The following is a 25,623-nucleotide window of genomic DNA, read 5'->3' as shown; positions in this document are numbered from 1 at the left end:
TGTGCTGTAGCTACTTCCACAGTACTGTTTGGAAGGGAATTCCAGGATTTTGACCCAGAGACAGTGAAGGAACGGCGACATATTTCCAAGTCAGGATGGTGAATGGCTTGGAAGGAAACTTGCAGGTGGTGATGTTCCCATGCATCTGCTGCCCTTGCCCTTCTAGATTGTAGAGGTTGTGGGATTGGAAGATAATATTTTCCAATCCACTGAGACCCTTCCAGAATCTAAGAAATTTTGGAAGATGATAGCCATTATTTCTCTTATTCCACAGCTGCTTCTTTTAAGATGCTAGGATGCAGGCCATCTGGTCCTGGTGGTTTGTCAGCCTTTAGATCTAATAGTTTTCCCAACACCTTTCCTCTAGTGATGGTTATTGTTTTAAGTCCCCCCACCTCCCCGCTGGTTCACCTCCTGATTTTCAAGTATCTTTGGGAAGTTTTCTAAGTCTTCGATAGTGAACTTAGACACAAATTCCTGTTCAATGCTTCTGCCATTTCCTTGTTATCAGTTCCCCAAGCTCAGTCTCTAGAGGACCAACACTAGCTTTAGTTACTCTTTTCCTATTTAAATACTTGTAGAAACACTTACTATCTGTTTTTATCCTACTAGCTAGCTTTCTCTCATACTCTACTTTTTGTCTTTTTATTTTTTTAGTCATACTTTGCTGGTTCTTAAAATCTGACCATTCTTCTCAACTAACACTAATCTTTGCAGATTTATACAGTGTTTCCTTCAATTTGATACAATCCTTAACTTCCTTATTCAGTCACGGATGATGCATCCTTCTCAAAGAGTCTTTATTTCTCACTAGGACAAATCTTTGTTGAGGGTTATAAATATCTCCTTAGAAGTCTGCCACTGCACCTCTACTGTCCTACCTTTTAACTTGGTTTCCAGTTAATTTTAGCTAGCTCTGCTTTCATACCCTTATAATTACCCTTACCCACATTAAAAACACTAGTCTTAGACTCACACTTCTCCCCTTCAAACTGAACATGAAATTCTGTCATGTTATGATCGCTGTTGCCCAGAGGCTTCTTTACTATGAGGTTATTAATTAATCCTGCTTTACTGCTCAATACCAGGTCCAGAATAGCCAGCTCCCTGGTTGGCTCTAGAACGTACTGCTCTAAAAAACTGTCCTGAATACACTCCATGAGCTCATTTTTCAGGCTATCTTTGCCAATCTGATTCATGCATATTAAAGTCACCCATGATTATTGTGGACCTTTCTTACACATTCCATTTATTTCTTCCTGTATACTCTGTCCTACCATGTGACTACTGTTAGAGGGCCTATGAACTACTCCCACAAGTGACCTCTTACCTTTACTATTTCTTATCTCTACCCAAACTGATTCCGCATTTTGCTCTTTCGAGCTAAGGTCACGTCTCACTGCTGTACCAATACACAATTAATTAACAAAGCTACCCCACCACCTTTTGCTAGCTTCCTATCTATTAGAAACGTCAAATACCCTTCAATATTTTGGTCCCAGCCTTTGTACTCTCTGTCCCTTCCTGCCACATTCTGGTCATCATTACCCAAATCGCTACTCCTGTTCTATTACTTCACTGCTTCCCTCTGATTTACGACATCTCCTCTAGCACGATACTTTCCCCCCACTATTAAGTTTAATGCCCTCTCTGACACCCTAGTTATACAACTCTGCACTGGAGAGGGTGCAGAGCAGATTTACCAGGATGCTGTCTGGGCTGGAGGGTCTGAGCTATGAGGAAAGATTGGATAGGCTGGGGTTATTTTCACTGGAGCAGCGAAGGTTGAGAGGGGACCTGAAAGAGGTGTCTAAGATTATGAAGGGCTTAGATAGGGTGGATAGAAAGACACGTTTACCATTAGTAGAGGGGTCAATAACCGGGAGCATAAATTTAAGGTAAGAGGTAGAAGGCTAAGAGGGGAGTTATGGAGAAATTTTTTCCAGAGGATGGTGGGAGTCGGGAACTCACTGCCTGAAAGGGTGGTTGAGTCAGAAACTGTAATTTAAGAAGTATTTAAGATGTTCACTTGTGTTGCCGTAGCCTCCAGGGTTCTGGGCCAAGCGCTGGAAAATGGGATCAGTGTAGTTAGATCTTTGTTGACCTGTGCCGACACGATGGGCCTAAGAGTAAACATCTATGAGTCTATGGATACCAAAACGCTGACCCCAGCCTGATTCAGGTGTAGACTGTCCCAATGGTACAGCTCCACTTTCCCCAGTACTGGTGCTAGTGCCCCATGAACTGAAACCCATTTCTCCCACACCAGTCTTTGAGCAATGCATTCATCTTTCTAATCTTATTTACCCTACGCCAATTTGCTCTTGGGTCAGATAATAACCCAGAGATTTACCTTTGAGATTCTGCTTTTTAATTTAGCCCCTAGCTGCTCATATTGCCTAAGCAGAACATCTTTCCTAGTACTAAGTTGTTGGTACCTATGTGGACCATGATAAGTGAATCCTCCCCCCTCCCACTGCAAGTTGCTTTCAAAACCAGAGATGTCCCGAACACTGGCACTGGCCAGGCAACACTGCCATCTGGACTCATGCTCTTGGCTACAGAGAACTGTATCTATCCCTCTGACTATACTGCCTCCTAATACCATAACATTCCTATTAATTCTCCCTGCTTGAATGGCTTCCTGTACCATGGCGCTCTGGTCAGTTCACTCGTCCATCATGCAGCTCCTGCTCTCAACTATATAGGTTGCAAGAACCTCGAAACTGACAGACAATTGCAAGGGCTGAGGCCCCTCCACAACTACCTTCTCAATCCCCTTACCTGCCTTGTTTGAGTCACACCTCCTGCCCCTGACCATTGGCCAAACAAAAAGAGTCTATCCTAAGATGTGTGACTGCCTCCTGGTACAAGGTGACCAGGTAACTTTCCCCCTCCCTGATGTGTTGCAGTGTCTGTAGCTCAGCCCCCAGCTCAATAACTCTGAGCCGAAGCTCTTCCAGCCACAAATACTTACTGCAGACTTGAGGAGCTTTAGCTCAGAATCATTGAGCTGGAAGCCAAGGTGCGGGCACTGTGATCCCTACATGAGTATTCAATATCAAAACAAAGGAACAGGAGTAAGTCAATTAGCCCCTCGAGCCTGTTCCGCCATTCACGAGATCATGGTTGATCTGTGACCTAACTCCATATATGTGCCCTTTGCCATGTATCCCTTAGTAACTTTCATTAACAAAAATCTATCAATCAAATTAACCATTGATCCAGCACCAATTACCATTTTCAGAAGAGAGTTCCAAACTTCTACCATGCTTTGTGAAAAAGTGTTTCCTAATTTCACTCCTGAAAGGTTTGGTTCTAATTTTTAGACTATGGCACCAACCAAATGAGATCAATCTACTTCTTCTGTTTCCCTTAATATCTTGATAACTTCAATCAAATCACCTATTCAACTTCTAAATTCCAGGGAATACAACACTCGTTTATGTAAACTCTCCTTGAAATTTAACCCTGGGATTCCAGATAAATCTTCACTGTGCTCCCTCCAATATATCTTTCCTGTTTGATGCCCAGAACCACTCACAGTGACTCCAGGTGTGAACTAACCAGGGCTTTGTATAGCCGAAGCTTGACTTCTACTCTCTGTATTCTAGACCTTCTGATATAAAGGCATTAGCCTTTTGATTATTTCTGTACCCATTCATCACATTTTAATAATCTATATATGTATATGGGGAACTTTATCAAATGCTTTCTGGAAGTCTGTATAAATAATATCCATAGACAATCCCCGGTCCATTACTTTTTGTATTTGTCACTCTTTAGTTCAATTACTTTCTTCATTACTGTTATTTTGTTTACATTAATTTTAGTTATCTCTGTCCCTGATTCAATGTGAGTTTCTTCACAATGTCTGGCATGTTGATCTCTTCCTTTAATGTAAATACCAACACAAAGTAATTATTCAGCATGTCCACCGTTTCCATATTTTCACTGACAACATCACCATTGTCAGCTTTCAATTCACCGGCATTGCTCCTGAACACACTCCATTATCTAACATATTTGTAATTTTAAACATTTTTTGTGCTGCTTTGGATAGCCATTGCAAATTTCTTTTCATATTTCCTTTTTGTGCCTCTTGCTGTTTTGTTACCCTTTGCTGTTCTTAATATCATTCCCATTTGCCAGCGTTTGGGTTTTTTGTATTTTTGAATGCTTTTTCTTTTAGTTTTCTACTGTCTTTTACCATTTTAGTTTTCCAAGCAGAACTCCTTGTCCCTGAGGGTATAAACTGGTTCTTCACCACATGTTTTCTGAACACCTCTCTCTGATCTTCTATCATTTTACCCATTAACAGGTTTGCCCAGTTTACTGTGGACAGTCTCTGTCTCATCCCACTGAAATCTAGAATCTTAGTTAAAAGCAAAATACTGCAGATGCTGGAAATCTGAAACGAAAGCAGAAAATGCTGCTAAAACTCTGCAGGTCTGACAACATCCGTGGAGAGAGAAACAGAGTTGATGTTTCAAATCCATATGACCTTTCTTCAGAGTTAGAGAAGTAGACATGTGGTGAAACTTATGCTGTTTAAGGGGTGGAGCAGGTGAGGCTGGAGAGAAGGTCAGCGATAGGTGGAGGCAAAGGAGAGATTGACAAAGATGTCATGAACAAAAGGACCAAGGGAGTGTCAATGGTAGTGATAAGGGCTAAAGGAGGTGCTGAAAGTGGCATAAAGGTAAGAAAGCAGAATGTGTTAATAGCAGAACAAGGGTAAGCACTCTGAAAAGAACAACATGGAACACGCAACAGATGGCCCTTGTGGGGGTGGGGAGGGGGGAGGGGGCGGTGGGTGGGGGGAAAAAGGGATTAGAAATAGGATAACAAGGGGGAATTAAACAATAAATGAATGAAAATAAAAATGGATAAAAATAAAAATAAGTGGATGAAAAGTAAAAATGAATTTTGAGAAAAGGGATAAAAAAGGGGGTGAGGAAGGAGGAGAGAGTTCATGGTCTGAAGTTGTTGAACTCAATGTTAAGTCCGGAAGGCTGTAAAGTGCCCAGTCAGAAGATGAGGTGTTGTTCCTCCAGTTTGAGATGAACTTCACTGGAACATTGCAGCAGGCCAAGGACGGACATGTGAGCATGAGAGTAGGGTGGTGTGTTGAAATGGCAAGTGACAGGGAGGTCTGGGTCATGCTTGCAGACAGACCAAAGGTGTTCCACAAAGCGGTCACCCAGTCTGCGTTTGGTCTCCCCAATGTAGAGGGAACCGCATTGGGAGCAGCAAATGCAGTAGACCAAACTGAAGGAGGTGCAAGTGAAGTGCTGCTTCACCTGAAAGGAGTGTTTGGGCCCTTGCATGGTGAGGAGGTAAATGGGCAGGTGTTGCACTTTCTGCGATTGCATGGGAAGGTGCCAAAGGTAGGGGATGAGGCATTGGAGGTGATGGAGGGAACAGTCCCTATGGAACGCTGACGTGGAGCTGGTGGGGGTGATGGGAAGTGTTTGGTGGTGACATCATGCTGAAGTTGGCGGAAATGGCGGAGGATGATCCTTTGAATGCGGAGGCTGATAGGATGATAAGTGAGGACAAGGGGGACCCTATCATGGTTCTGGGAGAGAGAGGAAGGTGTGAGGGCAGATGCGCGGGAGCTGGATTGGTCACTGTTGAGGGCCCTGTCAACCACCGTGGACGGAAAACCTCGGTTAAGGAAGAAGGAAGACATGTCAGAAGCACTGTTTTGGAAAGTGGCATCATTCCTTCGTCTCCATCACATCAATTCCAATGATGCCACTTTCCAAAACAGTGCTTCTGACATGTCTTCCTTAACCGAGGTTTTCCACCCACGGTGGTTGACAGGGCCCTCAACCGTGTCCAGCCCATCTCCCGTGCATCCGCCCTCACACCTTCCTCTCCCTCCCAGAACCATGATAGGGTCCCCCTTGCCCTCACTTTTCACCCCACCAGCCTCTGCATTCAAAGGATCATCCTCCGCTATTTCCGACTCCAGCATGATGCCACCACCAAACACAACTTCCCTTCACCCCCTGGCGGCATTCCGCAGGGATCGTTCCCTCCGGGACACCCTGGTCCACTCCTCCATCACCCCCAACACCTCATCCCCCTCCCACAGCACCTACCCATGCAATCATAGAAGGTGCAACACCTGTCTCTTTACTTCCCCTCTCCTCACCGTCCAAGAGTCCAAAAACTCATCTCAGGTGAAGCAGTGCTTCACTTGCACCTCCTTCAATTTGGTCTACTGCATTCGCTGCTCCCAATGAAGTCTCCTCTACATTGGACTGAGTAACCGCTTTGCAGAACACCTTCGGTCTGTCCGCAAGCATGACCCAGAACTCCCTGTTGCTTGCCATTTCAACACACCATCCTGCTCTCATGTCCACATGTCTGTCCTTGGCCTGCTGCAATGTTCCAATGAAGCTCAACGCAAACTGGAGGAACAGCACCTCATCTTCCAATTGGGCACTTTACAGCCTTCTGGACTTAACATTGAGTTCAACAACTTCAGACTATGAACTCTCTCTTCTATCCTCACCCCTTTTTATCCCTTGTTTCAAAATCCATTTTTATTTTTTATCCACTTATTTTTATTCATTTTTTTATTTTCATTCACTTATTCATTGTTTTATCCCCCATTTTATCCCCTCTTCTTATCCCATTTTTAATCCTTTGTTTCCCCCACCCACCACCCCCTCCCCCCACCCCACCCCCACAAGGGCCATCTGTTACTTCTTCATGTTTTTTCACAGAGCGCTTACCCTTGTTCTGCTATTAACACATTTTGCTTTCTTACCTTTATTCCACTATCAGCATCTCCTTTAGCTCTTACCACTACCATTAACACTCCCTTTGTCTTTTTGTCCATGACATCTTTGTCAATCTCTCCTCAGCCCCCACCTATCCCTGGCCTTCTATCCAGCCTCACCTGCTCCACCGCCTTTAACAGTATAAATTTCATCACATATCTATTTCTCCGTAGCTCTGAAGAAGAGTCATATGGACTTGAAACATTAACTCTGTTTTTCTCTCCACAGATGCTGTCAGACCTTCTGAGTTTTTCCAGCATTTTCTGTTTTTGTCTAGAATCTCAGTAACTGTTTTTTGTTTCTCCCTTTCAAATATAACTTGATCATATTATGATCACTGTTACATAAATGTTCACACACTGTTGGGCTGTTAACTAAATCTGGCTCATTACTCATTGACTCTCGAGAAACTTATTTCTTCCCAGTACATCCATAACCCCTAATTGTACTCCCTCCATATTTTTGACTGATTAACTATGTACTTCCTTTATTTCTTACCTCTTCTAGTGGACAGTTATTGAGGTCATCACTTTGATACTTTAGGCCTCATCTGCATAGCCACAGAATATGCCTTTAATAGATGTAATATATATTACATATTAATGGAAGCTACAATGGTAGTTTGACCTGGTACCCCCATAATTACACCCACACTCTCAATTCAGGGATCATGCATGATGTGAGGAGACCTGAAGGCCAAAGTGGTAGAGGGATATAATCTATGGGATCACCATCTGTACAGTATTACCTAATGTGCTGCTCCTTGTGGACTGGACAAATCGTCTGTTTGCCGTTTCTTGCCAAAGTAACAAAGTCTTCACAGCCAAGCATCCTCAGATCATCCAGGGTCTTCACCAAGTGCCCGTACCTCTCCGTCAACAGCTGGTGGGAAAGGCAACATCTCAGGCACAAGAACTGGTCACACTCGAAGCACAGGGAAGTGGCAGGCCTGTCATCCCCACAGGCCTGGCACAGGCTACACTGGATATCCAATCCCATTCCAATCCTCCTCCTTAACTGCAGCTTGCTCAGCAGGTTTGTTACAAATGTGTTGTCCTGTAAGTTGGTGACATCTCCGTCTGTGGGAGCACTGCAGACAGGACAGGTGGAAGCACTTTGACCTGCCCACTCATTCTGCAGGCACTCCTGGCAAATGCTGTGCAGACATGGGAGTAGCTTGGGTCTGTCGAACTGTTTACAACAAACTCCACACTCCAGTTTTTCAGACTCTAGACTCTCCTCAGATGCCTTTTCCGCCACTTTAACAAAGCAAAAAAACATTGAAATGAACAACATGGTTTGTTGATTAAAGGACACCAAAGGACAGAGAGATCATTATGAAGCATTAAACCACTAGGACAGTCCTTTGCTGGCGTTCTCAGTCACAGCAGAATCCCTGTATTACTGCACATCGGCACATAAACTCACTATCTGAACAAGTACCTTGTTCCTTCACTTTTAACAAATGCTGTCTGGGCTCGTCATCAGCAGCATCTCTTCCACTAGTAACAACAAGGTGCATTTATATTGTGACTTGAATATACTTGTACCTTTGTGACATAGCAGAAAGTCCCAGGCCCTTCATAGGGTAATCAGGCAAAACTGACAGCGAGCCAAAGAAGGCTCTATTATGACAGGGAAACAAAAGCTTGGGCAAAGGAGCTTCTTACAGGTAGAGTGAGTGGGGAGGTGAGGGGGGCAAAGAGGAGAAAATTCTGAAGCTTTGGGCCTGGCAGCTGAAGGTACGGTCACTGACGGTGGGGGCAAAGGAAATCAGGGAAATGCAAGAGACCAGAGTTGGATGGACGAGGGGCACAAGATCTCAGAGGGTAGTGGGCCTGGTGGAGACTTCAGAGGGAGGAAGGAGAGCACACAGGGATTCGAAAACACGGTGAGAACTTTAAAATCAAGGCAACACGGGACCAGGAACCAATCAAGATCAGCAGCAGGCACAGAGGTGATGGGCGAATGGGACTTGGTGAGATTTAAGAAATAGGCAGCAGAATTTTACCTCAGCTGAAGGTTAGAGAAGATAGGAGGCCGGACTGGAGAGTACTGGAATAGTCGAGCCTGGAGACAACAAAAGCACAGATGAGGGCTTCAGCAGCAGATGAGCGGAGGCAGGGTGGGGACAGGCCATCTTGTGGAGCTGGGAGTCTTGCTAACTGAGAAGAAGACAGGATAGGAAGTACAGCTCATGTCCAATAGGTCACCAAGGTTATTAAAATGGTTCAGCCTGAGACAGTAGCCGGAGGAGACAATGGAATTGGTGATCGGGAAACCAAACTGCTGGATGAAGAGAATGACTGGGGTCAGAGCACTCACTGTGAGTATCCATAGAGGAGTGTTCAATCACTGAATAAACTAACCAATTAAACACTATAAAAGAACACAATTAACCTACATCTGGCTCAGACTCCACTGGGAGCTAATGATCAAGATAAAATGACTTTTGGGAGCAGCACTAAACACTTGTTGCCTGGAACATGCATAGGGCTTTAACCCAGTTGGAAAAGATGGGGACACATCTGCTCCAGAGGCAAAATCTTTTCCCTCCTGCACTGACTGTGCCTCAGATGAACCACACCAGTTTGGTTTGACTCCATGGGAACAAACTACATCACTCGCCAATGAAGCTTTGGTGTATTAAAGGATTAGTGTTTGGTGCAGCGAATAAACCTCTACAGATTAACACCTGTAAAAGATACACATGGGGCAGAATATTGTGCTCGTCGAGCAGGCGCACGCCTGACCCAAACGAGCGTAAAATGGCACATGGTGACGTTGGGCGAACGTCCCAATGTCCTCATGTACTCACGTGATATTTCAGTCAGCGGGCACGCGCGGGAGTTGGCAGCACACCGGCCAACAATTAACAGGTTATTAAGGTCATTAAGGTCACAATTAAATGAAATTTTTCGATGCCTGTCCAGCCTTATGGTTGGCGAGTGGGCGAAAAGGCCAAGTGGCCTTTGGATTTTATGTGAAACCTCTTTCGATGAGTGATTTTAATCAAAATAAAAAGATTTCAAGCTAATTTGTAACACGTCCCTGTTCACATGACAGAGTCACATGAGGGGACATGTTATTAACATCTTTAAATTCTTTAATTTTTATGTTCAAAAAGCTTTCAGCTCCCTGAGACAGCTCTATGCCTCAGGGAGCTTTTTCTGCACGCGCATGTGCACATGCGTGAAGTTCCGTGCTCGCCTCCCCCCCTCCACAGGCAGCGCTGAGCGCACAATTCACGATGGCTGGCCTGTACTGGCCGATAGCGGCCGCTCCCACTCGCTCCTGCTGAGCCTGCCCGATGAAGGGAAAATCCTGGTCTTGGTTAATAAGACATTGGACCAGTGAAGGCACAGGAGTGTTATCAATTTCTGTGACTTCAGACAGAAGCATCTGGAATAAACTGGAGGGAGATTAACCACCTATCCATAGAGAGCTTGTTTTAATTTTAAGTGTTTACATCTTCATTTTACCTGTCATTGTAGGGATGATTTCAGTGCTACAGTATATACCTAGAGCTGAGGCTGATTTTGTAACTCAGGTTTTGTGTATTCAGAATGGGAGGGTTTTCCTCAGTGGTCAGTATTAGGGCTATTGCTCATTTTTTGATATATGTTAATGTCTTGGACTTTGTCATCAGTTCAAAATTTGCAGCTGATACCAAACTTAAAAATGTGGTAAATAGTGAGGAGGATAGTTACAGACAGATTGCAAGATGGGCAACCACATAAGAAACAAAACTTACTCAAAGAAATTTACTCACAGAAATTTGCAGAACAGAAAAATGTAATGTGGTGCACTAGGCCTGTGACAGGTGTTACGAGCAACCCCCCAACCCCCAACCCCCCCACTGAGGTTACCCCTGGACAAGCCAGGGTTTATTTGTTTAGATACTTGGAGAGGGGCTATTGAACAGAGTCACTGGAGTCAGCTAATGAACTTTTAACTAAAGCATAAAACATTTATTAAACAAGAAAAGATGAACTACATCACAATACTCCTTCACACACAACTATACCTTTAGAGATATATATATTGATTTGTAAGGATAACACACATTACAAAAGCTATCTTATACTCCAATGTCCACAGTAAGTACACAGTAAGTAAAGCAACCTGTGGTCAGACACACCACGCTCTGAAACCAATTGACAAACGCCACCTCAACCAGATTCTGTGGATCTCCTCCTCAGCTCCCCCTAGACGCTTGCCACACTGTGAGCCAACCAGTCTCACTGAACTCCATCTTTCACACGAAGGTTCCCAATCTCCTCTCTTGAAGAACTCGCTTTTGAATCTTCTCCCAAATCAACGCTGTCTCTCAGATGCCTTCTGCAAGGGTTCACCTCCAGGGTTTCAAACTCTCTTTCCGATGTTCCTCTTCCCTGGGTCACCACATGCATTCAAGCTCTCTTCCATGCGTTCTCTCTTATCGACTCAGCTGTCAACAGTATACCACTGGTTCACATGCCCAGAGCAGAGTTACAGACCTTCAGCCTCTTTTTGGACCTTCTGTCTCTTGCAAGCTGTTCTCGCTGCTTTCTGCAGCTTTTTCCTCTTTAAATCTGAAGCTTGGAGCCTTTCTCTTTGTCCCTCACTCTTAACTTCACTTAACGGGGCCTTTTCCAGGTTCCTGTCCTTCCTTTGACTCGAAGGTCTGCTTGGGACTTTCTCCTGTTCCACACCCCTGGATTATTGGAGACTTTCTTCATTAGCCTGGGACTGGAAAACTGTCCCTTTTGCTCCAGTCTCTCTCTGGCAGCTACATTCAATCAACTTTAGCCTGGAACTGGCTATCTGTCCCTTCTAGGCTGCTTCTGCCTGGCAGCTATCTTCGAAAAAATGAATTCAAAACTGATTTTCTAGTTCTTTCTGTATGTGTCCATGGGAGGGACCTGCCTCACTGGACCCCAGTTGCTAGGCAACAGCATTTGGACATGGATTGCTTCAGTATCCGAGGTGTCTCAAATGATGCTGAATATTGTGCAATCATCAGTGAACATCCCCACTTCTGACCTTATGATGGAAGAAAGGTCATTGATGAAGCAGCTGAAGATGGTTGGGCTGAGGACATTACCCTGAGGAACTCCTGCAGTGATGTCCTGGAGCTGAGATGATTAATCTCCAACAATCACAACCATTTTCCTTTGTGCTAGGTATGGCTCCAACCAGCGGAGTGGTATCCCCCTGATTCCCATTGACTCCAGTTTAGCTAGGGCTCCTTGATGCCACACTCGGTCAAATGCTGCCTTGATGTCAAGGGCAGTATCTTTGACCTCACCTCAGGAGGTCATCTCCTTTGTTCATGTTTGAGTCAAGGCTGTAATGAAGTCAGGAGCTGAGTGGTCCTGGCGGAACCCAAACTAGGCATCAGTGAGGAGGTTAATGCTAAGCAAGTGCTGCTTGATAGCACTGTTGATGACCCCTTCCATTGCTTTACTGATGATCGAGAATAGACTGATGGGTCAATAATTGACCAGGTTGGATTTGTCCTGCTTTTTGTGTACAGGACATAATTGGGAAATGTTCCACATTACCAGGTAGATGCCAGTGTTGTAGCTGTGCTGGAGCTGCTTGGCTAGGGGCAGGGCAAATTCTGGAGCATAAGTCTTCAGTACTATTGCTGGAATATTGTCAGGGCCCATAGCCTTTGCAGTATCCAGTGCCTTCAGCCGTTTGTTGGTATCATGTGGAGTCAAACAAATTGGCTGAAGCTGGCATCTGCTGGGGACCTCCAGAGGAGGCTGAGATGGATCATCCATTCGGCACTTCTGGCTGAAGATTGTTGCGAATGATTCGGCCTAAATGTTTGCACTTGTCCAACTTCTCACCTTTTAGACTTGTGCAAATAAACACACAGGCATTAAAACACCATATCAAATTAAGAATATGTTATTACAAGCTAACAGAGATGTTTAACAGAGATGTCAATCAAAGGTTGCATTCCCCTCTGCAGCTGTGTTAAATATTGCCTGTTGAGAATTAGGAGCAGGAGTAGGCCATTCAGCCCTTTGAGCCCGCTCTACCATTCAATGAAAGCATGGCTGATCTTCTACTTAAATACCATTTTCCCTTGATGATTTTAATATGTAGAAACCTATCGATCCCTGTCTTGAACATACTCAATGACTGAGCTTCCACAGCCCCATGGAGCAGAAAATTCCAGAGACTCACCACCCTCTGAGTGAAGAAATTCTTCCTTAGCTCAATCCTAAATGACCTGCCCCTTATTCTGAGACTGTGTCCCCTGGTTCTAGACTCCCCCAGCCAGGGGAAACATCCTATTGACATCGATCCTGTTGAGCCCTGTAAGAATTTTGTATGTTTGAATGAGAAGGCTTCTCATTCATCAAAACTCCAGAGAATAAAGGCCTGGTATATTTAATCGTCCTTCACAGGACAATCCCTCCATTTCAGGAATTAATTCAGTGAACCTTAGTTGCACTTCCTCTTTGGGAAGTATATCTTTCCTAATGTAAGGAGGCCAAAACTGTACACAATACTCTAGTTGAATCACCAAGGCTTTACATAACTGCAGTAAAACATCTTTACTATTATATGTAAATCCTCTTGCAATAACAGATCAGTCACTCTTTGAACTCAGCCAAGTGTTCATAATGGCTGGAGGTGCAGATGTCGTGAGCAGCTGAGGAGTAGTTGCAAGAATGTGGATCCAGTGCAGGAAGAGGTTTAATGACCTACTCAAGTCTGGAGAGGTGGGTGGTGTGTAGAGTTACCAACCAGAAGCCCAGCAGGAACTAAAAGGTGCCATTGAAGTGTGAGGCTAAGTGGTAGATCCATACATGGTGCAACATCAGGCACTAACATCCATATTGAGAAATGTTTCACTTTGGCCCCTCCAAACTTGATGGCATTGCTTCTTCAACATTCAGCCAGCAGACAGCTACACATACGGCTGCCAGTTCCCTCCACAACCCAGCTGCTGCTCAGATCTCTCCACATTTGAATAGACAAGACTCTGAGCCTGCATGCATCCTGTGCACCATTCATAGCATCAGAAAAAGGTAGGAAAGTAGCCGACAATTGGCTCTATAACAATATTAAAGACCTGTCTGCTGTCAATGTGTCTGCCACAGGTTCATCTCAGGAGCCAGCCTAACGTGGGCCCATGCCATTTTACCAGCACCCCTCCATTCCCACTGCCACATGGCCAGTAAAATTCTGCCCATTATCTCTTCTGTCAGTTCATCATTCCTGCCTTCCAACCTATCATAGGCCTTCCCTTTTCTTCTTTCTCTGTACTTGTTTATAAATTGTAAAAAATCTCCAACTTCCTCCAGTTTTGATGAAAGGTCATTGACCTGAAAGGTTAACTGTTTCTCTCTCCACAGATTCCGTCTAACCTGTTGGGTATTCCCAGCATTTTCTGCTTTTACAAATTAAATAGTACAATCTTTAAAAGGCGGCAGGAACAAAGAAACATAGGGATTTGATGTGGTAAACCAAAGAGTAGAGGCAAGGCAAGAGAGAAAGGTATTAATATGGGTATTGATAAAGAATAAAAATCTAAGAGTAAATCAGCAAATAAGAAAAGGACAAAACTAAAGGCTCTATATCTAAATGCACATAGCAATCGAAACAAAACAGATGACTTTATAGCACAAATACAAATAAGTAAGTTTGTTCTGATAACCATTACAGAGACATGGCTACATGGTAACATAGATGACATAGAATATTGAAGGGCAGGTGACATTTAGGAAGGACAGGAAGCCAGGAAAAGATGGAGGGTGGTTCTGTTAATTAATGATGGTATTAGCACATTAGAGAGGGGTGACCTAGCTAGTAAAAGTTTCTATAGATATTTAAATAAGAAAAGTTAACAAAGTGAGCATTGATCCTACAGAAAGTGCGTCTGGGGACTTGGTAATGGGAAGTAGGGAGTTGGAGGATGAACTAAACAGGTATTTTGCATCGGCCTTCACTATAGAGGACACAAGTAACATCCCGGAAATAGCTGCAAATCAGGAAATGGAAGGGAAACTCGGGAAAATTACAATCACCAGGGAAGTGGTATTGAGCAAATTGCCGGGGCTGTAAGAGTAAATAGGTAGAAACAGTTTTCACTAGCAGGTCTGCCAGTAACCAGGGGAGACAGGTTAACTGACAAAAGAACCAAAGGTGAGATAAGGAAAAATTTTTTCCTCCGTGCGTTACCTGGACTGCACTATGGCGAGGCTATTAGAAGCAGAGTCAATATTGACTCTCAAAAGGCAATTGGATTAGTAATTGGAAAGGAAACATTTGCAGAGTCATGGCGGGAGAGCAGGAAAGTGGCAGTAACTGGATAATTCTATCGAAGAGTCACAATCTTCATACTTTGTGTTAACATCTCCCCTGGAGCTTGTCCACTTATTTTATCCCCTGGGTGATGTCCTACCCCCTCCCCTCACCCCGCGCTTTTGCCTCTTCACCATTGCTTCTCAGAAATAAAAAACACCTTATTCTGCAATTAAACCCAATACTTACTGGTGGAAACGCGCTATTTCAGACTTGTCACACCAGGAGCTTGTTAAACTCAGCGTATTGACAGTGTGGTCAGACTGGATCGAGAGGTTGAAGGGAGATTCAGGCGGCTCCTGGTTTCTCTGAATTAAAACCTGCGATTGAATAGTGGCGATTGAAGCGGGAATCTGACCACCGGGCTCAGTTCTGCTGGACTCTGGTCAGGCGAGTTCCTCTCCATTCGTTAGAGTCTCTGAGAAAGTGAAACTGAAAGTAAATACACCCATGTTCCGGTCCAGCCCACACTCTCCACTACACGGATATTTCGTTGGCAGGTTGCACCAATTTTATGCCAGCCAGATTTATCCCAGACTGGTAGACCCTGAACTCCTGGGCAACCTTCAAGTGTTCCCTCAAAGACTGGAGCAAGAGGAGGCCATTCAGCCCCTCAAATCTGTTCTACCTGTCGGTTAAATCAGGCCTAATCTCTGTCTTAATTCCACGTGTCCTTCTTGGTTCTATAATCCTTAGTACTCAAACCTAACAAAAATTTATCAATCTCAGTTTTGAAATTTACAAATTATCTAGCCTCAGTATACTTATGGGGGAGCGGGTTCCGGATTTCCCTTTATGTAACCAAATGCTCCCTGATATCACTCCCAACAGCCCAGCTCTCTAAGATTCTACCCCCTTGTTCTAGACTTCACCAACCAAAGGAATCTCTGTCTACCCTTCCCAATTCCCTTCATCATCTTAAACACCTCAATTAGGATGGCACTGTTGAAGTTACCTGTGATGGAGCTGGGTTTGTTCAACTGGGAGAATGAGGAGTTGAACTTGAGATTCAACTTGGCAGGAAAGGGACCAAGCTGGGAACTGGGGAATGCCAATTTGCCAGGTCCTCTAAAACCTCATTGGCTGACCTCAAAATAATTGAGGAGAGATCATGACCCCGACTGGCCACTACATGGGGTTATTTATAATACAGTTCATTTATATATTAGAGGCCCCTGTCACATTATTCAACTGCATCAGAGAACATGGAAGGGTATGCAGGTTGGAATAGGTTACAGTGGTAGGAGGGGTTGAGGCCATGAAGGAAGGTGTAATTAGGATGGTAAATCCGATTCATTGAATATAGGTTGCTCAGTAGGTTAGGGGTGATGGCAAGGAGGGTGTCCCGTGGTTTGGATCATTTGACACTTTGTGGAGACTGTAAGGCTGGTAAGGAAGATACTGCTGCAATCAAGTCTAGAAATGGTAAAGGAACAGATAATTTACAAGAATGGTCCAAGTTTTGAGAGTTTTCAGTTATGTCGATAGATTAGTAAAGCTGAGGCTGTCCTCCTTGGAGCTTGAGAGATTTAATAGAGGGGTTCAAAATCATGAGTTTGGACAGAGTAGATAGGGAGAAACTGTTCCCATTGGTGGAAGGGGCGAGAACCAGAGGACACTGATTTGAGGTTGAATGGCAAAAGAACCAAACATAACACAAGAAAAGACCTTTTGACACAGCCAGTTGTTAAGATCTGGAATGCACTACCCAAGGGGGGAGGGGGGTGGAGGGCAGATTCAATCATGGCTTTCCAAAGAGAAAAAAATTTTGCAGAGCTACAGGGAAAAGGTGGGGGAATGGGACTGGTTTAATTGCTCTTGCAGGGAGCCAGCACAGATACAACAGGCCAAATGGCCACCTTCTATGTTACTTAGGAGCAGGAGTAGGCTATTTGGCACACTGAGCCTGCTCCACCATTCAACTAGATCATGATTGATCTTCTACCTCAATGCCAACTTCCCACACTATCCCCATATTACTTGATAGCATTGATATCAAGAATACTAGCAACCTTGGCTTTGAACATTCTCAATGATTGAACCTTCACAGCCCTCTGGTGTAGAGAATTCCAAAGATTCACCTCCCTCTGACTGAAGAAATTCCTCATCTCGATCCTAAACAACCTACCTCTTATTCTGAGACTGTATTCCCTGCCTCTAGACCCCCTCAACCAGAGGAAATGTCCTTTTTGCATCTACCCTGTCAAGCCCTGTAAGAATTTTGTACATTTCAGTGAGGTCGTTGCTCATTCTTCTAAACTCTACAAAATACAGGCCCAGTCTCCTCAATCTCTCCTCATAGGACAAACCCACCATCCCAGGAATCAGTCTGGTGAACCTCAGCTGCACTCCCTCTACAGCCAGTATATCCTTCCTAAGGTAAGGGCACCAAAATGGCGCACAATGCTCAAGGTTCAGTTTCACCAAGGCTCTAAAAAAAACTGCAAGTCTTCCTTACCCCCATACGCAAAACCCCTTGCAGTAAAAACTAACATACCTTTTGCCTTCCTAACTGCTTGCTACGCCTGCCAGTTAACTTTCAGTAACTTCTGAACAAGAACTCCCAGGTCCCTTTGGACATCAAGACTTCCCAATCCAAGAAATACTCTGCATTTCTGTTTTTCCTACCAAAGTGGATAACCACATTATATTCCACCTTCCATGTTCTTGCCCACTCACTTAGCTGTCTAAATCCCCTTGAAACCTCTTTGCATCTTCCTCACAACTCTCATTCCCAAGTTTTGTGTCATCAACAAGCTTGGAAAAAATATGTTTGGTCCCCACATCCAAATCATTGATAGAGATTATGAATAGCTGGGGCCCAATGAACCTGAACCTTGCAATACCCACTAGTCACAGCCTGCCAACCTGAGAATTCTACAGTTCTCAAGAGTCCTGGCAGCAGGGGAAGGGGGGAATTCAGGTAGGGATAGAGGTGAAGTGAGAAACTTGGCAGTAGATACGAGACAATGTTTGAGGTTTAGCCCTGGTTGCATGCAAATCACCCTCCACCTAAGTAAGCAATCAGAAATGGGGATGGTGTTGATGGCAGGGTATGGTTAGGGACATCTTACTACATGAAAAGCACTATACAAATGCAGGTATGATTTGTGGGGTAACAAAAACAAATGACTTACATCCAGTGCTTAACTGTAGGAAATTCTGGTTGATCCACAATTTAGTGCCAGCCAGGGAGGACTGAAGTAACAGAAACAATACTAAAATAATATCCTCCTAATACTTCAACAAAACACATTAACCCTCTAACTTCAAAGTCAGTCACAGTTTGAAAATATTTTATTTTAAAAAGTTATAAAATCAAGTACATGGGTCCATGTTCATTTCATTGATTAGAAATCTGGTTCAGATTCCCACTCCTGCTTGCTACCCCTGTACGTGTTTTTTTAAACTGCATGTTAACCAAGAGCAGGGATGATGATGATTCCCACAGTGGAACTGTCTACAAACTGTCACTGTTCATACACTCGTCTAGATGGAGTTGTGTAAGGCACCTGGTTTCCTTGTTACTGAAGTCAAGCAGCTTCTACAGTGTTAAGTATTCACTTTGCTTTCCTCTTGATTGATGGCAGTAGTTTGATCAGTCAGGTTTAACAACGCAATTTTATGCTTTGAGTATAATTTTTCCTGCTTCCGTCCAGTTCCCCCTCCTATCGTTTTTCCACGATTTCGCCTGGCTCTTTTAGACATGTTCCAGTCGAACACACTCCAGTAGGCTTCAATGAAAACAGTGTCAACAGTCCACAGTATATCTAAACCCAGCAACAAACATGGTGCTATACCATACTAATCCCTTCCAAGAGAACAAGCCTTCATATGGAATTTCAGTCTCAGCACCCCGGTCCCTCAGTGAGTTTTCCCAAGAGCTGAGCTGAAGAGAAGAGCGGCCGTAAAAACAGTAAGTCAATATCCTTGTAACAGGATGGGATGAAAAATTCAATAGAGGGGACCAGGGAGAGGAATCGCATTAAGACCATTGAAGGTATGGCTCTCAGATGCTAACAAATTGCTGGTGCAATGTTGGTCAACGACCACCAAGGTGATGGTCTGAACAGTTTTACAGGCCAGCTACAAAATCCATTCAGAGACCAAGCCTGCATCCGATCAACATTACAAGCTACAATAACACTGAGAACTTATTGCAGTACAAGTGTGAGTGCTGAAACCATTACAAACTATAATAGATATTTATATATAAACATATATTTTTGTGAAAGGCAATATCAGTTTTTTTTAATCAAGATCCCCTCAAATCCAGGTGGGCAGCGGATTTTCTTTAACCCGATGATTTCCAACCTTCCTGTTTCTTTCTTCAGAGACATTTCCTCTTCTTTTCATCCTGCATGAAAAAAAATGAAACTTAAATACTGACATTGTCACCAACAGAGACTGAATCACAAGCAGGCTTTAGTTAAAAGGGACCAGGAGTCCCGAGTCTCCCTTCAACCTCTCGATCCAGTCTGGAGAGCTGTTGCATGACCACACTGCCAACACGCTGAGTTTAACAAGCTCCTGGTGTGGCAAGTCTGAAATAGCGCATTTCCACCAGTAAGTATTTGGTTTAATTACAGAATAAGGTGTTTCTTATTTCTGAGAGGCAATGGTGAAGAAGCAAAAGCCCAGGGTGAAGTGGGGGGGGGGGGGGGCACGCAGGTAGGACATCACCCAGGGGATAAAAAAGTGGACAAATTCCATGGGAGCTGTTAACACAAAGTTGAGCGATTGTGACTCTTTCACAGAATTGTCTAGTTTCTGCCACTTCCCTGCTTTCCCCCACTATGATCCTGCAAATGTTTCCTTTCCAACTACTAATCCAATTGCCTTCTGAGAGTCAATATTGGCTCTGCATCTATTTAATCCACATTACCTTTTGAGGGAGAAACTCGCCTCTTGAAGAACATACGAACTAGCAGTAGGCCACCTGGCCGGGTGAGGGGAGTGAAACGGAAACTGAAGGGTTTGCTCGCTCCCGCCCCGGCAGTCTCTGCGCAACCAACCAAGTGTTGGGTGGTCAATTAGTGGCCATCCAGAGGGAAGGAGGCCAATTATAGGTGCAAAGGAAGTTTGATTCCTGACCACAAACCCTCCCTCCCCTTGCCCCCACCCTCTTGTTCCCATCCAATCTTGCACTTATCAGGGCCAATTTTATGTTTCTGATTACTGTTTTTAGATGCACTGTTTTTCAGCTCGTGACTTTGACTTACTGTAAAAAAAATATGGTGTTGAATTTTTATTTCAGCTACATTCACAATGGAATATGAATCAGACCTTGGTGTGAACTTTAAGGTTCTGAGAAGCTGTGGTACAAAGGGGGAATCCGCGCCCCACTGGCACAGAGGGGCATTACCACGAATAGGTCAGTCAGTCACAGCTAGAAATAAAAAGGCAGCCTGCTCTCCGAATCAGTCTTTCTTATTTATTGAAGGCACAAAAAAGATAAAACAAGTCATTAGAAAACATAAAGGTGCTACCACCTTCCCCAGCAGAATCTGTTGATATATTCAAGCCTGGTGGCCTTTTGTACCACCCATGTGCTGTCTCATTTTAGCTGGCATAAAAAACTCGCAAACTTTTTTACACCAAAACCCTAAAAATGCAGCCACTTACCACCTACTTTCATCTGCCCAACATTATCCCCCTCTGCACCTTAATTCTGAAATCTTTTTAAGAGCTTCCATCTCACTGACGAGCCTGCAGGCCAATCCACATACAGTAACCTGCTCTGAAAAAACAGCTCACATTTTGACAGCTGTGACAAATTCCACTACAGCCACTGAGACAATTCAACATTCTACACAAAGCCCACAACATTCTTATAAAAAAGTCAATTTACCCCATCTCCCAATGTTAACGGTCCTTTCAAAAATTCCAGGATCCAGAACTGCATCTTTGCCAAAAACTAATCAGCTCCATCTTTGGGCCATACCCTGTGTACCAAGTTTTCCGTTGAAATCTGTCCATTCGTTTTTGAGATATATTATTTACAGACAAGACGACTAACAAATGGATGGAAACATTACCTTCACCCACCATCAGTGGCAGAGGTAACAAAGGGTCTCCTATTTAAGACAGCTGAGGAGGAATTTCTTCTCTCAGAAGGTTGCTAATCAGTGGAGGCTAGATCATTGAATCATAGATTTTTGATTGACAAGCAAATCAATGGTTATGGCGGGGGGAGGGTAGAGCAGCGAGCAGTAGGCAGAAAAGTGGAGTTGAAGCCATAATCAGATCGGCCATGATTTTATTGAAAGTGGAGCAGGCTTAAATGGCCAAATGACCTACTCCTGTTTCTATTTCTTATGTTCATATGTTTATGTTCGCCCATGTTTCTGGCACCCCAACTCAATCTCTTCCCCTCGTTTCCAGCCTCTTATCTTCAATAAATTTTAATTTGGTAAGATAGGAACAGAAGGAGACTATTCAGCCCCTTGAGCCATTCAATGACATCATGGCCGGTTTGCATCTCAACTCCATTTACCCGTCTCCAAATCCTTTGATATTCTTACATAACAGGTATTCAAAATACAGCCACCCACATGTGGACCCACACCACATTGTCTTGCCCTACCCACCCCATCCTCAGTAACCTATATTGGCAGCTCCAGACTGCAATAGAACATTTACATCCCTTCAAATTCTTCAATACATTGACACAGCCTTTCACGTCCCCTACTACACACATTTCCCCAACTTAGTTACAGGTAGCAGTGCCTTGGCCTGCTCTTTGGAACGCCTCTCTCAACACCTTCACTACTTCTCTGTACAGTTGTAAAAAGCTTTCAAAACCTATACTTTCGACCAAGCTCTCAGTCAATGTTTCCACCGTGGCTTGGGGCTGCTCCTTTATTTAAACTTATTTTATCTTCTTTTCCTCTCCCCAAAGCCCCTTGGATCTACTCTATTTCCATGTGCCATCCTCACCACTTTCATCATCTCCATCTGTCCTGAGGATAAGTGTTGAAGGTTAACCAAAAACAAGTGCACTGACCCCAAATGTGGCAGTAAAACTGCAGTCAGTAAAGTCCAAGTTTCATTTTAACCATTAAATGAGCTTGAAAGACTTTATAATAAAATCCTGTGTAGGCCTGACTTACCTTAAGAACCTGCTGAAGCTCTTGCAAAGCCCCTTCATAGCGCTGGATCAATGGAATCAAATATTCCTGTCTTACCAATTGCTTCTTCAGCTCTTTGCTGCCAGCATCTCTCAGCATCTGAAGAAAATGTTGTTCCTGCAATTACAACGTCTAAATTCTTAAACCCTGCAAGCCAGTAAGACACAATATCAACCTGCAGGAATAGCAAGGTCAGATTGGCACAGACCTGCCCTCCCTCTTTAAAAAAGTGAACAAAGACATTTTTTTTCTATTCATTCATGGGATATGAGCATCATTGGCAAGGCCCATCATTTAATGTCCATCCCTCTTTGCCCTTGAGAAGGTGGTGATGAGCCACATTCTTGAAATGCTGCAGTCCATGTGGTGTAGGCACTGATGCCCACATCCCATCAATGAATAAAGGAAAAAACTGTCCAGATCCTTCATGATTTTGAATGCTCCTCTTCTTTTCTTCAAGGAAAATAGTCCTAACTTCTCCAATCTATCTTCATAATGGAAGTTCCTCATCCCTGGAACATTCTTGTGAATCTTTTCTGCACTCTTCAATGTCTTCACATCCCTCCTAAAGTGTGGTGCCCAGAACTGGACGTGATACTCTAACTGAGGCTGAACTAGCAACTCATACAAGTTCAATATAACCTCCCTGCTCACTGACAACAGATAATCTAATGGTCATAACTGGCTACAACTGTAAGGCGCTGGTGAAAGGATTAAAACTTCATCAGACAAAAGCTTAAAAAAGTAGGAAGCTGAGGCAGTGAACATAGTACCCAGTAACTCACCTGTACTTTTAGGAGGAGTGTGAATGCTAGCCCAGCTTTCCCAGCTCGAGCAGTTCTACCCACTCTGAAAAACACAAATCAGTGCAGGATATTACAAGGAGCACTGGACAAAACAAACACAGGAGATAGACAGCAAACCTAGCAACATCTGACCAGAAATAAACAGGATGAGGATGTCCAAAGCCCAAATTGAGTTAAATTGCCCAGCGTTCTAAATAATTCCTTTATCCTGCGATTAATTTATCCACAGATAAGGAGCTTCAAATAAAAAGGCCATCTGCAGGGAACCATCAAAACAACCAGTGCCTCAACTGGGGACAGAAAAGGTAACACACTGCTCAAATTTAAAGCTGCTTTAGCTCAGCACCTACATAAACTCAGTTCCACATTTAATTAATCACCAATTAATCATTTCACTTTAAAAGTAGGCAGGCTTCAGTGCAACCCTCCAATGCCTCACCCATGTGGCTATTCTTTCCCCTTGATGCGCGATACTAACAGCCATCAAGTTGTTTGGTTGAGGGAGTTTCATATCTGAGCCCAATTCTGGTGGCACCCAAAGTCCATATGCATGCATGTTCAGCAGACGGCACTGAACTATGACCAGGATTGTCACCTCTGCTGATTTGTTTTCCTCCTCCTTAGCAATTGCAGCTTCCAAAAGTTTCAAGTTTAAATTTAGATTACGACTAATTTCTATGAAATCAGCAGCACTACGAGCAGTGATTCAATAATATCATGCTGCGCAGACAACAAACATGCAGTGAAACCAGGGCATCCAGTTGTAGGGGATTGACAATTACAGGAACTGTACTCCTACGAGAAGCTAGTTTGAACTAATTGTCAACAGAGAGTTGCAAGCAGTACCAAGTGTATCAATGATAGAGTGATGGGCTTGCCATCCATAGGATGCTTTATATCACTTCTATATTAGAGCAGGAACCAGAAATCAGGTCAAGGGAAACACATGACACTTCTTAAAACTGTCACATCGATTTTTATGACCTGCAAACCCTGGAATTGGGAGCTACAAATATTTCGAACTGGGGGTGTGATATACATCAGTCTTCCAATGCTCCTCCCAATCTCAGCACTGTCCTCCGGCCTTACAGCCCTGCTACTCTAAACTCTATTTCTCCAATTCGAGCCTTTTGTGTATTGTTCCTTCTTTGGTCCCAATCTGAGTGGCCATACCTTCAAATGCCCCAGTCCTAATCACTGGAATTCCCTCACTAAACTCCTCTATTAAGTCTCACCTTTAAACCACCTCTACCTCAACCTAATATCACCGCTTTTAATCTATCCTCCTTTGGCTTAAAGACCCCTTTTCCTTTTACACCTGAGACACCATGGGACATTTTTCTATATTAATAGAAGTTCTTGTTATGCAAGCAACGTTCCACATTAATGGGAAAGCCTGCTCTGTGATAAGTGTTAAATATTGATTTGTGAACTGAAGGGGCAACAACTTCAGGTACATTCAGATTATTCAGATCAGCCATGATCTTACTGAATCGTGGAGCAGGCTCAAGGGGCCGAATGACCTACTTCTGCTGCTATTTTATATGTTTGTATGCGCATGTATGGTGCGTCAGCTGGTGATCCTGTACAGCAGCCTCTCATTCCGCCTGCGGTGTATTTAAACATTGTCCTGAGCCAATGCTTTTATGGACCCAGATGCTGGCACCTTTCACATATCACAACACTTTGATACTGGTGCCACGCTTTGGTCTTGTCCCTAACTTTAGCGTGTTAATAACTGATTGGGGAAATGCATGTCAAAGTCAGCTTCAGCATTGTATGCTGCTCTTAATTTATTCCCTTGGAATGACCTCATCACAAGTGACAGATCTATACCTAAAAGTGTTACAGCTCAGTGTTTAGACTGGTCGAAAAGAATGTGCAATTTCAGCACCGAGTATGAAATTTTCATATGTGCCACCATTATTAACCTTACTGACATCCCGAGGCCATGGTGAGCAACAACAAGTTAAAGGTTTACAGAACACGTGATAGTACTGTGATGTTAGTCAATAATCACCAGACAGTAACAGGATAAATTGAAAACTATTGAAGTTACAGAAAAGTATGTTACACAAGCCTTTGCAACATGATTCTGAGCACAAGGCCAGTCAATTGATAGAAAATAAATCATATCTATTAGCTTTGGGTTAGTTTCATTTACATCATGTTTTAAAATTAATTAGGGTACAGAACAGGTTTATTGGTGCCCTGGATTCCTTTCTGGATATCAAGTGGCAAGAATCCAAATTTAGCATGCTGCTGTATGATGCCTATTTGCAGTGTTTAACATTAACATCCTTTCAGACACAGGAAGCGGTTTGGATGGGGTGAGGGTGGGGGGTGCGCGGTGGTTGGAGGTGTTTCAAGTTAAAAACCCACTGCTTACCTGTGGATGTAGGTCCTGATGAACTGCGGGGCATCATAATTAACCACACATCTGACACATTTAACATCAATTCCTCTAGCACTTGCATCAGTGCTGATCAGTCTGTGGGAGAAGGTATTAAAAATTGTGTGACTACAACAGCAAGTGGAACTCCAGTCTATAACCACAACAGCATGTGACATAGTCTCAAAGTG

General features: G+C 43.7%; 2 protein-coding genes across 7 annotated transcripts in view; both read right to left on the bottom strand.

The window, feature by feature from the left end:
- Window positions 1-15,742, bottom strand: part of LOC121286479 (protein PML-like) — a 46,806-nt gene extending 31,064 nt beyond the window's left edge. For 3 of the 4 annotated variants that reach the window (XM_041203613.1, XM_041203614.1, XM_041203616.1), the window contains exons 1-2: window positions 15,294-15,742; window positions 7,543-8,053 (exon numbers count right to left, since the gene is read on the bottom strand). In XM_041203613.1, coding sequence (XP_041059547.1) covers window positions 7,543-8,053; window position 15,294 — 512 coding nt within the window. In that variant the 5' untranslated portion in view covers window positions 15,295-15,742. The remainder of the gene's footprint in view (window positions 1-7,542; window positions 8,054-15,293) is intronic. The other variant, XM_041203615.1, reaches the window with a different exon arrangement.
- A 2,641-nt stretch (window positions 15,743-18,383) lies between these two features.
- ddx51 (DEAD (Asp-Glu-Ala-Asp) box polypeptide 51) overlaps window positions 18,384-25,623 on the bottom strand; it is a 38,033-nt gene continuing 30,793 nt past the window's right edge. For 2 of the 3 annotated variants that reach the window (XM_041203510.1, XM_041203512.1), the window contains exons 13-16: window positions 25,430-25,531; window positions 23,020-23,083; window positions 22,217-22,351; window positions 18,384-19,461 (exon numbers count right to left, since the gene is read on the bottom strand). In XM_041203510.1, the coding sequence (XP_041059444.1) occupies window positions 19,435-19,461; window positions 22,217-22,351; window positions 23,020-23,083; window positions 25,430-25,531 (328 nt within the window). In that variant the 3' untranslated portion in view covers window positions 18,384-19,434. The remainder of the gene's footprint in view (window positions 19,462-22,216; window positions 22,352-23,019; window positions 23,084-25,429; window positions 25,532-25,623) is intronic. The other variant, XM_041203511.1, reaches the window with a different exon arrangement.

Source organism: Carcharodon carcharias, chromosome 13, assembly GCF_017639515.1.
Source record: "Carcharodon carcharias isolate sCarCar2 chromosome 13, sCarCar2.pri, whole genome shotgun sequence".
Classification (NCBI taxonomy): Eukaryota; Metazoa; Chordata; class Chondrichthyes; order Lamniformes; family Lamnidae; genus Carcharodon; species Carcharodon carcharias.
Note: the sequence above shows the minus strand (reverse complement) of the source record. Positions and strands in the feature narration are given on the sequence as shown.